General features: G+C 36.7%; 1 protein-coding gene and 1 non-coding gene across 3 annotated transcripts in view; one reads left to right on the top strand and one right to left on the bottom strand.

The window, feature by feature from the left end:
- The first annotated feature begins 6555 nt into the window (after positions 1-6555).
- LOC138806548 (small nucleolar RNA SNORA40) lies at positions 6556-6682 on the top strand. The gene has a single exon (XR_011365919.1). It is a non-coding gene; the product is annotated as a small nucleolar RNA SNORA40 (small nucleolar RNA).
- A 1133-nt stretch (positions 6683-7815) lies between these two features.
- The window catches only part of Skil (SKI like proto-oncogene), a 31200-nt gene continuing 22458 nt past the window's right edge, over positions 7816-16557 (bottom strand). For both annotated transcript variants that reach the window (XM_069991903.1, XM_069991904.1), the window contains exons 5-7: positions 13996-14225; positions 13200-13424; positions 7816-12122 (exon numbers count right to left, since the gene is read on the bottom strand). In XM_069991903.1, the coding sequence (XP_069848004.1) occupies positions 11964-12122; positions 13200-13424; positions 13996-14225 (614 nt within the window). In that variant the 3' untranslated portion in view covers positions 7816-11963. The remainder of the gene's footprint in view (positions 12123-13199; positions 13425-13995; positions 14226-16557) is intronic.

Raw genomic sequence — 16557 nt, forward strand, 5'->3', positions numbered from 1 at the left:
ATCTGATTTCAGGACTTCTGACCCTGAGCCCAGTGTTCTTTTCATTAGGGAAAATGTGAGTCTATGACTTAGCAAATGATTCTTCATCTCATTGTTACTTGAAGTTATTTCAAGAGGATGAGTAGAGGGTCAGTCAAATGTTCCAAAATGCAGATGTGTACTGAACAAAGAAAAGGTCAGGGCTAGCTCTTTTTCTACCATTTGCATCTAAAAATAGCAGACCAACTAGAGCTGCTAATGCAGGTTGCAAGGCAAAGACTCCTACTCTCCCTCAGAGAGCACTGGGCCAAAGGAGTGAGCTCTCAGCGCCCACTAGTGGTTATCTTTGATCATTGCATGCTGGTTAAAAAAAAGACAAAACATTTCCTGTCTTGCACAGAAACAATTTCAATATGCCAAATAATAATTAGACTTAACTGCAAGATGCATGTGTCTATGACAGCCTTCTCCATGTCCTGAAGAAAGTACACCTCCTCAGGAAACCAAACATGAGACCTGAAGATGCATATGAAAGTACTTATGTAAGATTACTCATTTACAAATAAAGTCCTAATAGGACCTCTTTTTAAAGATAAATTGTGATTTTAAGTATTTGATGACACAAAACTCCACATGTATATATTTTTAGAATTAGAGTACAAATTCACAGCATAGAGAATATGTCAAAACAAGCGAGAGACAGAGAGACAGACACAGACACAGAGACAGAGAGAGACAGAGAGAGAAATTGAGTTTGCAAAACACTAAGTTTTGCCAGGGTGGCAATATAAGGGCACATAAGGAAGAAAAGTGAAACCTCTAGACAAATAGAGCTTTCTCAATGGGAAAGGTATGTGCTGCTCACCTCTCAGTTTTCAAAGTCCCTAGTTACTTCCAGGCACCGGTGGTTCACACCTGTAATCCTAGTTACTCAGGAGGCTGAGATCTGAGGATTGTGGTTCAAAGCAAGCCCTCACACCAAAGCCCATAAGACTCTTATCTTCAGTTAACCACCAGAAAACTGGAAGTGGTGCTCTGGCTCAAAGGAGTAGAGCTCCAGCATTGAGAGAAAAAAAAAAAAAACTCAGGGACAGTACTCAGACCCTGTGTTCAAGACCCATGACCAATTTTTTTTTAAGTCCCCAGTTATAAGGTGAACTAAGATGAGTATAGTTGTCAAAGTAGATAGTTTGAATGTATGAAAATAGAACAATGAAACCTGTTGAAATCATGTTAGGAAGGGGGAGGGGAGAGAGAGTGGTGAGATTGAATGGAATATATTATAGGCATGGGTGACAATGTTACAATGAAATCCCCCATGTTAACTAATGTGTGCCAAATAAAACAAGAAGAAATGCTTTACAGTTATCTTGAGATTCTGGCCAATTCCACCAGCAAAATATATCATATTTACATAATACTTCCATCTAGGACTTCAGATTTAGATATTAACCCTAGCACAGTGGTGCTTGCCTGTAGTTCCAGCATTCATTAGGCTGAGATGAGGGAATCACTAGAGCCCAGAAGTTTAAAGATTAGCTAGGAAAACTTAGAGATACTCCATAGGAGGAAAGAAGGAAAGAAAGACAAAGAAGGAAAAGGAAGGGAGGGAGGGAGGGAGGAAGGGAGGGAGGGAGGGAGGGAGGGAGGGAGGAAGGAAATAAAAGTCAAGCTCAGCACTATGTGACTCTCACACCTATATCAAAAAGCTGAGATTTGAAGATCATGGTTCAAAGCCAGCCCAGGTAGGAAAATCTGTGAGACACGTATTGCCAATTAACCACCAGAAAACCGGAAGTGGTGCTGTGGCTCAATGTGGTAGAGCACTAGCCTTGAGCACAAAAGTTCAGGGATAGCATCCAGGCACTGAGTTCAAGTTTATGACTGACAAAAATCAAATCAAATAAAAATGAACTACTAGAGAAAAGTGTCTTTCAAAGTCCCATTTTTTGGCCTTCATCATACATTAATAATACAATCACTACAGAAGCCATTTTATCCCAAATTTGTCCTCCTCCTGCTTGTAGATAAGCCAAAATCATGAACAGACATAATAATCTGTTTCAGGTTTGAGTCTTCTCGCCTTGTGTGTGTGTATGTGTAATATGTATGTATATGTGTATGTATATATGTGTATGTGTATCTGTGTATGTATATGTATATATATGTATGTGTATGTGTGCATCTATGAATATGTATGTGTGCATGTATATGTATGTATATGTGTGTATGTATATATGTGTGTATGTATATCTGTGTATGTATATGTGTATATATGTATGTGTATATGTGTCTATGAATATGTATGTGTGCATGTATATGTATGTATGTGTGTATGTATATGTGTGTGCGTGCATACATGTATATGTGTGTGTGTGTATATATATGTGTGTATATGTATATGCATGTGGGTAGATGTGTGTATGTGTGTATGTGCATGTGTGATGTGTGTATATGTGTGTATGTATATGTATCTGTGTATGTATATATATGTATGTGTATGTGTGTATCTGTATGTGTGCATGTATATGTATGTATATGTGTGTGTATGTATGTATATGTGTGTGCATGTATGTATGTATGTATGTTTGTATGTGTATGCATGTGTATATGTGTATATGTATGTGTGTGCATGTATATGTTGATACTGAAGCTTGGACTCAGGGCCTCCAGCTCTCACTTAGCTTTTTTGCTCATAACTGGCACTCTACCACTTGAGCCACACCTCCACATCTGGCTTTTTGGTGGCTAATTGGAGATAAAATTCTCATGGACTTTCCTGCCCAGGCTGGCGGTTCTCAGCCTTTTGAGTAGCTAGGATTCCAGGTGTGAGTCACCAGCTGTCAGCTTCTATTAACCTTCATCATAACTGTGAGAAGCAAGTGTCACATGTATGTAAAATGCTCGGGGGAATACTAACACAGAGTACTCAATAAATATTAGCTCATTCAGCTGGGGCATGGCTGTGGAAAAATGCTCGCCATAATGCCAGTGCCCTGAGTTCAATCCCCAGTCACAACAAATAAATATATAAGTAAGCAAATAAATATTAGCTTCTATTCCAAAAATAACCAGTCGTTTGTAAATCTGTTTATAAACACAGTGTTTGTAAAACAGGTCAGTGAAATCGAAAGTGTTTCATAACCAGGGAGCACATAAACAAGAATTGGAAAGGAAATCAAATGATATCCCTTTGTTCTAACTACAAGATAAGGTTTCCTTAGCAGCCAAGATCATTCTAGGCCTCCTTCACAGCCATAAAGGTTGAATTCAAATCTTTTTAATTCCACAGATATTTCTGCAAAACTTACCTAGGCCACTAGAGGGCTCTTGTAGTCCCTATTAATACTAGATAAAAATTATTTAATGGGCTGGGAAGGTGGCTCAGTGGTAGAGTGCTTGCCTTGCATGCATGAGGCCCTGGGTTTGATTCCTCAGCACCACATAAGCAGGAAAAAAGAAAAAGCCAGAAGTGGTGCTATGGCTCAAGTGGTAGAGCGCTAGCCTTGAACTGAATTGCTGAGGGACAGCACCCAGGCCCAGAGTTCAGGCCCCATGACCAGACCTTTGGACTTTGACTCTCACTTTGCAGCCCAGACTGGTCTTGAAATTATGATCCTCCTCCTGCTTCAGCTTCCTAGGTTGCTGGGGATTTCAGGTGAGTAGTATGACACTGACACTGGGCTTTTACCATTCTTAATAGGAGAAAGGCTTCAGGATATAAAACTACCAGGTCATTATAACATTACTTTTGGAGATAGGACCATTAAATTGCAAGATTTTTACTTACTCTGTAGCAGGCTCTACTTGGGAATTACACTCACAGTTATGACATAAAATCTTAACACAAAATAGGTTTTCAAGTACCGCCAGTGAGTAATTTTGTCCTGAACAAACCTCATTTAGAGATTCTCTGTGTACGCCCAGTGTTAAAAATTCATGTCCTACTTCATTTTTTTAAATGTTTTTTATTGTGAAAATACTGTACAGAGGGGTTACAGTTACCTGAGCAGGGTAATGAGTACATTTCTTATTCAGCATTGTTGCCTCCTTTATGTTTCCCCTACCATCCCGTCCCTCCCACCTCCTCAACTACACCCTCCAACCCCCCCCAACCCACCCCTCTACCCCCCACACCCTTGCCTAAATTGTAAAGTTCATTTTTCGACATAGCGTCTTGTACATCTCATTGTTTCAATGGATCAATCTGTATCCCTATTTAAACATTTTGTTTTTTCCCTTCCCCTTCCCAAATTATACCAACATCAAATAAAGTGAAAACAGGGGTTATATACCATGGGGGAAGAACATACAAAGCAAAAAAAAAAAAAAAATCACATGGTACCTTAAAAATACGTGAGAAACAATAGCAAGGAAGGAAAAACCACTTGTGTCCATTTTTAATTACATTGGCCTCTGTATAATTTAAATACATTAGAGAACTAGTAAAATTGTGTTTATAAAGTAGCCATCAAAACTAAATGCAATAATGCTTTAAAAATTATTTGCTTATTTTTAACACCAAACTAAAAATTACAAAATATCAACATCACCAACACACCCCATTTCCAGAGTAGTTTGCAATATGTATCAAGATTAAAAAATATATTCTTTGTTCCCACTTAGAAACATTTATCTAATAAAATTATGACATTTTTCAATTAAGTTCTTTTTATTTACATTTCAGTTAAGAGTGCCTGGACACTTTTACCTTTTTTGGTTGTTGCTGTTTTGTCTTGGGTGTTTTTGTTTGTTTGTTTTTGGTCATAGGGCTAGAACTAAGGGCCTCTTTTGCTCAAGGCTAGTGCTCTACCACTTTGAACCACAACACCACTTCCAATTCTCAAGTGGTTAAGTGGAGATAAGAGTCTCAGAGACAGTCTTGCCCCACAGGCTTGAAATCAGGATCCTCAGATTTTATCTTCCCGAGTAGCCACAATTACAGGTTTGAGCCACCTGCTCCAGGTTCCATTTTAGTTTTTAAAGTGAAAATATTTTAAGCTGGGCACTGGTAGCTCACTCCTGTAATCCTAGCTGCTCAGGAGGCTAAGATCTGAGGATCACAGTTCAAAGTCAGCCTGGGCAAACAAATCCAAAAGATTATCTCCAATTAACCTGCAAAAGGCCCAAAATGGAGCAGCTGCTTTTCAGCCTTCAGTGATTTTTTTTAAGCCAAATGAGGGTGTGCAGCCTTGAGTTCAAGCTACACATATACATCACACACACACACACACACACACACACACACACACACACACACACACACACACACACCTTCCCCATGAAACATCCATCCCACCCAAACAACTCCTTAGCATTCTCCATTCAGTCACTCTCTATGCATTCAAAAGTTTTGCTTAGGGCTGGGAAGGTGGCTCAGTGGTAGAGTGCTTGCCTTGCAATGCATGAGGCCCTGGGTTCGATTCCTCAGCACCACATAAGCAAAAAAAAAAAAGCCGGAAGTGGCACTGTGGCTCAAGTGGTAGAGTGCTAGCCTTGAGCTGAAGAGCTGAGGGACAGCACCCAGGCCCAGAGTTCAGGCCCCACAACCGGACCCAAAAAAAAAAAAAAAAAAAAAAGTTTTGCTTAGCACAAGGATCTCTAACTTCGGGCCTCCTGGCCTCTTCCTATGAACCCCCACAGCACCTCAGGCCTGCTTTCACCAAAATATAGGTCATCCACATTCCAATAGTGAGCTCTGGGTCTGACCAAACTTTCCTCAAGTACAATACTGCGTCTGCTACTAGCCTCCTCAGAAATGCACAGGGCAGAAACTTACAGGTAAGCTTACAATAGACACAGGGGGCCAGGCACTGATGGTTCATTCCTGATATCTAGCTACTCAGTAGGCTGAGATCTGAGGAAGAGAGAGGGAATAAAGGAGGGAGTGAGAAAAAGAAATTCCATGCAAACAGAAACCAAGATTGAAGGAGCCAGATATATTTCTCTTAAAAAAAAATTTTTTTTGACAGCTGTGGGGTTTGAACTCAGGCATTAGGTGCTGTCCTTGAGACTTTCGCTTAAGTCTAGCATCTAGCACTTTGAGCCACAATGCCATGTCTGGTTTTCTAGTAGTTTATTTGAGATTAGAGTCTCACGGACTTTCCTGACCAGGCTGGCTTCAAACTGTAATCCTCAGATCTCAGCCCTCTGAGTAGCTAGGATTACATGGGTGAGCCACCAGTGCTGGCCTAGCTATACTTCTGTCAATAGATTTTGAATGGAAAACACAAAAACAAAAAAACTTGTAAAACTGGCCAGGCACCAATGGCTCACGCCTGTAATACTAGCTACTTAGGAGGCTGGGATCTGAGGACTGCGGTTGGAAGTCAGCCCAGGCAGGAAAGTTTATGAGACTCTTATCTCCAACTAACCAGCAAAAAGCCAGAAGTGAAGTTGTGGCTTATGTGATAAAGTGCTAGCCTTCAGCACAGAAGCTCAGGGACAGTGCCCAGGCCCTGAGCTCAAACCCCAGGATCAGCACAAACATACACAAAGTAGGGACTTCGTGTACTTGTCAGTCAACATTGACAGCACTATTTGCAAGTTAAAAAGTAGAAAGAGAGCACATGTGTGTGTGTCTGTCTGTCTGTCTGTCTAATTTGTAACAAAGCCTTACAGACAGGTGTAAATAGTAAATCCTCTTTTGCAACCCAGAACTCATTGCTGACATGAGATTTTGGTACATGTAAGAAGGAATCTGATTCCTCCAACAGTTGGCAATGTGAGGGTTTGTTAACTCAGTTGCTCTGAGAATAAAGTTGCTGTAAAGCAAATTTATACTTCTGAGACTTAGTAACATTTTAGTTTTCATCTGGGAAAAAAAGGTAGAAAGAAGTGTCCATCAATGGAATAACTATATATAAAGGGATATAAATACATAATGAACCACAAAAAGGAATGAAATTCTGATACAAGTGACAAGGATATACTCTGAATACATCATGGTACATGGAATAAGCCAAAAACAAAATATTTTTATTCTACCTATGTGCAAGAAGTAAATCCACAGACAGAAATTACTTATCAGGGCTGAGAAAGAAATGGGGAATTATTATGTGAAAGGTACAAAATCTGGGATAAAAGTTTGGAACACAATAAATATCCTTAATTGCCACTTAAGTATGTTTAAAATAGCTAAGTCGGCCAATTTTGTTCATACATCACACACACACAAAATTAAGATAGAGTCTTGGAGCCATAATCTAAAATGCCTTGCGATGGTCCCCACCTCTTGCTATTTCATGTCCCTGTGTGAGCCTCCTCCCATTCAGCAGAACTGGACTTCAGGGCCTACCCCTAACACAGGACAACAGTGACTGTGTGTGACTCAGAAGGGATGGCTTTTGTGTAAGCCAGCCCCCTGGAGGCTGTGACAAGAACAATGAATGCGGTACATAGGTAGGTACATACACACTGTGCGCCTGTCAACAGCTGTGACTTGAGAACAGAGCCTCCAGCTATCAAGCTCATTTGACTGTACCCCAACTGGACCCGGTACCCTTAGATCAGCTCCTCAGCCCACTCGGCCAACCTGCTCAGGGATTTCTGGCCCTTGGATACTGAGACATTTGTTGCTTTAAATTACTAAATTTATGGATAACATAGATCATTCATAGATAAGATTATATTGTGACCTGGGAAAGATATTAAAACAAAAGTCCAATTGTCACAAAATGCTGGTATTTAGAATTATATGAAATGTTCTCTTTTATAATAAAATAGTATAATCAAATAGGTTTTCCATGTTAATGTGTAATGCATAGACTGCAAAGAAATAAATGGAGAAAATGTCAGTCTTTGAGAACAGGAAAGTTAGCCTAATACGGGATCAAATTTCATTGGCATTAAAACTTTTTTATTTGGAATTTCATCCACAATCTATACAAGTTATTTACAAGGCATGAAAATGGAAAACAGCACAAAATACAATTGAGGTATAAGCTAAGAGCACAGTATGTCATGTTTCAATAAATAGAATTCAAAATTTGTAAACTAAATGACCAGATAGATGAGTCTTATTTTTAGTAAAACCATATAAAATATTTATTTCACGTGAGGTAGAGGACAGTTCTGTGTCATGTAATGCAACCAACACAGCAATTTTAATCAGAAAACTGTACATCATTGGCAAAATTATAAGTTGAATTGTGGTCAATATAGTCATCAAGTTGTTTCAATAGTTGCCAAACAAATCGTTCATTGACTGCTTTCACCAGTTAGAAATTCAGAAACAATTTAAGACTACCGTGTTGGCTTAAAATTATCAGGATAAAACAAGTATTTCTAACAAGATAGTTAAAAGCAGGTATATTGTATTTCTCATAAACTCTAACTTCCCAAAAGATGTCCTAAATTTAGCAACTGTTTTAATAGGATGATTTTTTAAGAACTACTTTAAGTATGCTGTGCTTCCTTTATTTTCAAGTGAGGTATCTATATTGAAGAAAAAATCTTACAAATTTATATTAAACTAAGTTCAAACACTATTTGTTTTCTGGGCTTAATTTTTTAAATGTTTTTACATTTGATCACTTTCTAATTCAAAACAGTAGCACTACATATTTAATTCTATTTCTAAAGAGGCTCCAAATTACACTACACATTTTAGAAGTCATTTAAGTGGATTAAAAAAAAAAAAAAAAGGACTGTCCTTTTAAAACAAGATGCAATACAAAATACCCATATGCTTTCTTCCACAGTGGAAATGCTCAAGTATTCTATTCTAGAAAAAAAAATTAAGCTGGTTTTAAATTATTCAACTCCACAACGTATAATACAGCAGTTTTATGTTCCTTATTGCTGATAGCTTCAATAAAAACTATTAACAAGTAGTTCCAAGCACAGGAATAGATGTACAGTATGAGCACAAATTCATATAAATTTTTAATTTCCTGTTGTGAATTAAATGCATAAAGGGCAAATAAAAAGATTCCCTAAGTAATCAAACGGGGTCATTATTGAGAAGAAAGCTTCAGAAGCTACTAAAAATTCCTCAGTACTACTTTGCCACTACTTACAGGGAAACACTTTCTGTATTACTTGAGTTTCTTATCATTTCATGCTCCATGATACAGAAGCCACAGATGTGCAAATGAATGGGTTCCTTCTGCTATGATCTCCAGAAGGGGCCACCTGCAAACATCATAGTACTTGGTCTATTTTGCCTACTATAGTGACAGCTCTATAATTCAGTCTGTACATGATTTTTTCCCTCTTCCTTATTCCTGTACAAATGGCTTAATATCTAAACTGGTAATATATTAAATATAAAAATCAGTTCAAGAAGCAAAAACATCCTAACTACAGAGGACACAGAAATTCCAAGCAAAAGAATATACTTTACAAAAATTAAAGCACAAACCAAACCTAAGTCATTGATTATTCTTTGAGTGTTAGAAGTTGCACTTGTGAGCATGTTTACAAGCTTCTAAGTGACAGTTACACCCTTTATAGATTTAGTTCATTTTCCTCACAAAAGTTTAGGCCACCAAAACTATCACCACCCAAACTAGTTTAATATCACTCATCACCCACTTCCAATATTGTCTTTCTTCCTGAAAGGCTACAGAAAACTTTATAGGCCATTACTTAATGTACGTTTTAACCATTCTTGTTTTACCTTAAAATATATGCATATATATAAATGCATATATAAATATATAGACAGAAATATGAAATCTAAGGGAAAATCTGCTTGTTTAGTGAACTTGGCATAGCACACAAAACACCAAAACAAACTTTAAGATAGCAACTAGCACATGACATGAGCATGCAAAGAATAGAAGGGTGTTAAATGAACATTTTAGCAGAGGTCAGTTTTAAAGTATTACAAAATCTCTACATTATTTTTCAAGCTATGTGGTGCAATTTAACTTAAAGTTACTTTTAATAATAAGACATATTTACATATTGACAAAAAATAATCTTCAAGGAAGGTAGACAGAAACCTATGGCACATCAATCAATATATCCTCTGGGGAAAGTAAAGATCTTACAAAGTCATCAAAGACTAGAAAAAAAGGTTTCTTTACTCAATTCTAGTTTAACAGTGTATAATTTAATGGTGTTTCGATGCCCACTTAGAATTTTAAAATATAATTCAAAGAATAAGCAAAGTATCTTGGAAGTTTTAGGTTTAAACTTAAAGATTATCATTTGCTAAGTAGCATAAGCAGAAAGGTTTTGAGCTAATTAGATGAATGAAATTACAGGTACTTGAGTTTACAATCAATTCACAACCTAACTAAAACTACTTTATGTGTCTATTGTTTTTCTTTCTCCAGGTGTACATAAATGGCACTGGGGTACATGGTCATTTTAACATTTTTTTTCCTCCTTGAGGAAATTCCAAGAATCAACAAATTAAATTATAGGGTTAATATGGTAAATGCAAAGTACATATTTAGATCAGAAAATATTTAGAAAACAAACTACATTTGGGGAAATACAAAGGTGTCCTTTGCAGATGAGAGTACCATGAAGCAAAATATAAAACCAATCACTATAACCTAGTAAGTTTTGAAGTCCTAAACCATCAGAGGACCTACGATTGAAACAGCACATAACCTTCATCAAGCTAATTGCTTTTTAAAGTAAATTCAGCTTTTTATAGTTTCATCTAGTACCTTAAGAAAAAACCTGATGGGATAATGTGCTGTGGGAGTCAAAATTTTTTCTTTAAAATAACTGTAGACTGAGAATTTTACCTAGTAACTTTAACCTAAGAATTACTCATTATTAATGTGATATTTAATATTAAAAATGATAGACTTTTCTGTGCAAAAAAGAAAATGAGAGAAAAAACAAAGTGCAGGTGTGGCCCTTCCCCAACTTATGAAATTCCTTTGTCATCTGAAATCTATTTTATAAACCTTTCAATAATAGGTATTTAAAGTATTCTATAATAACCTATTAGCTGTCTGTAAATTCATGGTTTTCTATTAAAGAGCAATTGAAAATGGTCCATTCGTGCAATTTTGATAACATAATATTTAAACATACAAAAGTCCAAAATAACCTTTGAGGTGTTTAATATTTTATCACTTAAAAGGAACAAATCCATTATATAAATTTTAGTTAAGATCCACATAAGACTACATATAAAACTGTACAGGAGGATTATGGACTATATAGAAACTAATGTACATCAATGGCATCCACTTTTCTCAAGAACATTATTGTCAATATCACTATTAAAAGTTCAGAATTTTTTTTTCTGAAGTCACTTCAAAACATAGACACACACACACACACACACACACACACACACACACACTCACTCTCTCTCTCTCTCTCTCTCTCTCTTCTAAATAAAACCACACTTAAATCACAGCTGCTTCTTGTGTTTAGCAGCATAGCATACTAAAGCATGTAACCCTTCCCGTCATGTCCAGGGGGTGTGCTGTAACTTCATTAACAGAATGCCTCTAAGAGACATCAAAAAGAAAAATGGTGGAAATTTGTTCTATAGTCTAAACAAAGTAAATGTGGTATATAATAATAAGTATATTGTATCAACTTAGGAGACACTATTAATGAGAAAAACAGGTTCAACTCCTGGAGTAGCACTTTGTTACATACTGGAATTCGGATGCTACTACTTGTATCTAAAATTCAGTGTGAAAGATGGATAATGCAATTGACCCAGCTGTCTTCCATCACATAATTCAGCTCTTTAAAAAGTATACAACTGCAAGTGTGCATTAGAAATACAGGTTGATTATCTACTAGTTGAAACTATATAGTATTGTTACCAAGCTGACAAGGAAAAAAAGTACAATGAAACCACATTTTCATTCATTTGGAAAATGTAAAAATGTATGTATTAATATATAATCTCTTCTGGCTCTCTGATCTACAAATTAACAGAATGTCTAATCTTCATGCAGATAAGATGCTCAGAAATCAATTACCAAAGCAAGCAACAAACAAACAAAAAGAAACGCTGTCCATAATCCACAGATGAACCTTCTCAACCACTTCTACTCTTTTGAGGTCTTCGATGATTTCAGAATTTGCAGCTTTAGCTCTCTGATCATCATCTCTAGCTTCTGCCTTGCTTCCCGCTCCTGTCTCAGTTCATCCTGGAGTTCCTGCCGGTCAGCCTCAGCATGGTCCAGTCTCTGTCTCAGTTCCGCCAACTATGTGATTTAAAAAAAAAATCTGTCAGCTTTCATTGTTTTCTTTTCCCATTTAATCTCCTTATAGTTAAGACCTATAAATAAATTACCTTTTACAAAATCAGCTATTTCGTGCATATTACACAATCCCTTAAGTCCTCTTACATCTGACATGACAATGGATTGAGGGAATACACCTCCTGCATGCTCACTACCCCATGCTCTCCTACACCTCTCATTACAGCCAGCTCCTGTGCATTTGTTCTCCACAATGCAAGCCACTACTACTTATCACCAGAACTTTCAATGTAGCAGCCAACAGTTTATCTTTGTTTATTTTACCTGAAAGCCCATATACTACATTAAAGTAATACAATTTTAGCCAGGAGCTGGTAGCTCATGCCTATAATTCTACCTATTTTGGAGGCTGAGATGGGAAGGAACATAGTTCAAGGCCAACTGGGACAGAAAAGTCCCCAAGATTCCTTAATAGAGAGTTAAAACATAGTGGGGTGAGCCTTTGATCCTGGATTACAGTGGGAAATCTACATAAACAGATCATGTTCAGATGAGCAGGGGAGCAGGAAGTGAGGCCCTATTTCAAACATAAGGCAAAAATCAGGGCTAGAGGCATGGCTCAGTGGTAAGAGGGCCTACCTACAAGATAAAGACTGAGTTCAACCCCACTACTGCGGCCCTAAATATCTATGTGTATACATTTTACATAACTTAGTTTTTTGTTGGTTTATTTATTTACTCATTCATTCATGCATTTGATGCTGGGAATCCAATCCAAAACCTTGTGAATGCAAAGCAAGTGCTCTATGAGCATTTAAAGTTCCAGCCAGAAACAACATAGACTTTTATAATCAAATAACTAGAGATTAGTAATTCAAGTAAATTATGAATTACAGAAAATTAATAAATGTTAAAAAAAGGTCAAAAAATAATTGTGAACAATATCAAATAAAGTTGTATTTACCACAATGAACTATTTTACAAACTACAATACAGACAACGTAACTCCTTAAATTAAAAAGTAATAGTTTCCATTTCCTTGTTGAAAGGGCATCAATATACAAACTGAATTATTCTTACCTGTGCTGCATATTCAGCCTCTTTGTCTTTTTCTAAATTTGAGTCACAGGTACATTTTTGCTTCATTACCTGCTCCAATTTTTTCTCTAAGTCTTTCTGTTCAACATAAAATTCTTCCATTTTTTGAGCATGTTCATTTTGCAAAGATTCAAGCTCTTTCTGCAAATTCTGCTGTTCTTCAGTGAGTTCTTTCATAGCTTTTGAACTACTCAACATTTCCACTTCCTATAATATAAAAATCATGTCACAATTTTTACTTCATTTGCATATTTAAAACATCACTTCAAGAAAAACTACGTCAGAGAATATCTAACATCTGTAATATATTACTTCTCTATTGAAGCAATTATTAAAATTGTTGTTGCTAAAAATGTAAATGTCATCTGGGTGGGCTCACACTGTAATTCTAGCTACTCAGGAGGTTAAGATGTGAGGCTCCTAGGTCAAAGCCAGTCCAAGTAGGAAAGTCCATTAGACTCTTATCTCCAATTAACCACTAGAAAAATGAAGTGGAGCTGTGGCTCAAAGTGGTAGAGTGTTAGCCTTAAACAGAAAAGCTGAGGGACAGTGCCCAGACCCACTCCAACTCCATGATCAACAACAACAAAAAAAATAACATGTCAAAAATGCTTATAAATATAAAACTAAATAATCTGAAGTACAGTTTCACCATTTCCTCTTGACTTTCACACTAAAACCCTTAGAAATTATCTTTTAACAACTATTAATTATTCTTTTTTGTTGTTGTTGGTCATAGGGCTTGAACTTTAGATAGAACTTTAAATACAAATTTTACCATCTGAAGCTGTTGCTTCTTTTGTAAAATTGAGTTCAACTTCTCCTGTTGCTTTACGTAAGTTCTCATTACTTCTTCCATGATTTTTCCCTTATCATCTTCACAAGTAACATCTCTGACAGGAAGTGGAGAGGAGGCTGCAGCATCATGCTTCCTTGTGTCTCTTACTAAGTTGCCAATGGTAGGTTCAGATTTCTTCTTACTTGCAGAATTATTTGAGATCAATGGATCTTTGAACAGAAAAAAAATCAAGTTAGAAAATATGAATAAGACCATTTAAAAGTCACTGTAACAATCCATAACTGAAATCCAAGACAATTCTATATATAAATCAAGAAAAATAAAATGCTTAGGAAAAATTAACAATGGGTGTCATATGTTTATAATGATAACTACAAAATACTACTGAAAGAATTGCAAACCTAAATACATAGAAAGGTATCACATTTTCATGGAATGAACAGAGTAGATGGCAATACTGTAAAGAGGACAATGCTTCCCAAACTGGTCCATTACTCAATTCAATCTCTATCAAAAATCCTCATTCAGATATTTGCAGGGAAACTGACAAGCTTATTTTAAATTTGAGGACCCATCATTTCCAATTTCAAAGCTTACTACAAGACTACAGAAATCAAGAAATTAAAAATCACAATTAAAGCTGGGAGCCAGTGGCTCACGCCTGTAATCCTAGCTACCCAGGAGGCTGAGTGAGATCTGAGGATTTCGGTTCAAAGCCAGCCCAGGCAGGAAAGTCTGTGACACTCTTATCTCCAATAAACCACTAGAAAACCGGAAGTGGCACTGTGGCTCAAGTGGTAGAGTGCTAGCCTTGAGCTGAAGAGCGCAGGGACAGCGCCCAGGCCCAGAGTTCAAGCCCCATGACCGACCAAAAAAAAAAAAAAAAATCACAATTAAGAAAGTTAAAAATCACAAAAATTAAGAACTTACATGCTTCAAGGGTCACTATCAATAAAATGAAAAGGTGACAGAACGACAACTTATTTACATGGTAAGAATCCAAAATACAAAAATAACTCGTAGTACTCAAAAGTAACATATAACCCAATTTAGTACTCAAAAGAAAAGAGACAAGCCAATCCTGACAAAGGATCTAAATTATGCTTTCCTCTGAGAAAATACCTAGTACCCAGGAAAACTTTTTTTTTAATGTTCAAGATCATCAATTATTAGGGGATTTCAAATGAAAACCACGTGGTACCACCTGACAATGCAATAATCATGACACATAGTTACAAATGTTGACAAAAATGTGCGAACCTCAAAATTCTCTCAAACTGCTAGAGAATGCACAATGGTGCAGTCACTTTGGAGAGTAATTGCAGAGTCCCTCAAAGTATGAACACAGTTAACATATGACCCAGCAATTCCAGCCTTTAATATGAAAACATATGTCTACCCTAAAACTTGTACCCAAGTATTCATAGCAGCATCATTCATAATAGGCAAAACGTGAAAACATTACAAATGCCCATCAACTGAAGAACAAAATATGACACAGCCATACAATGAAATATTAAGCTACAAAAAAAGTACCAACACGTGCAACATAGATTATATAATTCTTTTTATAGAAAATGTCCAGAGTGAGCAAGTTCATAAAGACAGAAAACAGAATAAGGAGCCTGAGGAGTCATTAGAGGATTGGTTCCTTTGTGGAGTGATGTAAATGTTCTCCAATTAAATAGTGACAGTTATGAACTGTACACTTTAAGTTTTATGGCATGTAAATTACATTCCAATTATTTTTAAATTACTGAAATTCATTTGGGAAACAAAATACAATGCAAATATGACATAATGATGCATAATGAATTACTGCTTACCATATCTCAATCCAAAGGAAAACCAAGTGGTAAAAAAGTCAAAGTATATATTAAAAAACAAAAAACAAAAACCCAAGCTGGGTGCCTGTAATCCTAGTTAGCGATCTGAGGATAGCGGTTCAAAGCCAGCCCAGGCAGGAAAGTCCATGAGACTCCAATAAAAAATACTAGAAAACTGGAAGTGGCGCTGTGGCTCAAGTGGTACAGCGCTCTCCTTGAGCTGAAGAGCACAGGGACACCGCCCAAGCCCAGAGTTCAAGCCCCATGACCAACCAAAAAAAAAATAAAAAAAACAAGAATCTCAATTCCCTATGAAAATAGTTAAAATAATTCACACAAGCAAGGCACTAAGCAAAGCTGTACCACTTTTTTTTTTTAACGTGGAAGAGAACAGGCAGTGGAGTGGACAGGTCTTGTTTTATCCACAACATTTACAAGGTGTAGTGAATAAGCAGATTTTTTTCTGAGATGACCACTCAGAATTCTAAACTTCGGACATCTGCCTGATTCCTAGGGCACTCAGTTCCTGAGTCTGACATTTCCCTGAGTTCCACAACTAAGTGCTCTCACAATTTAAAAAAAAAATTGTTATTATATCTATCTATCTGAGGGAAGCTAGGAGAAGGACACAGAATCAGAGAGAAATAGGAAAATATACAACAGAGGGGCTCATCAGCTTCACTGGACATTGATGAAAATGAACTAAGCAACTCAA

This window comes from Dipodomys merriami, unplaced genomic scaffold (assembly GCF_024711535.1).
Source record: "Dipodomys merriami isolate MVZ:Mamm:240054 unplaced genomic scaffold, mDipMer1.0.p SCAF_40, whole genome shotgun sequence".
In the NCBI taxonomy this organism is placed as follows: Eukaryota; Metazoa; Chordata; class Mammalia; order Rodentia; family Heteromyidae; genus Dipodomys; species Dipodomys merriami.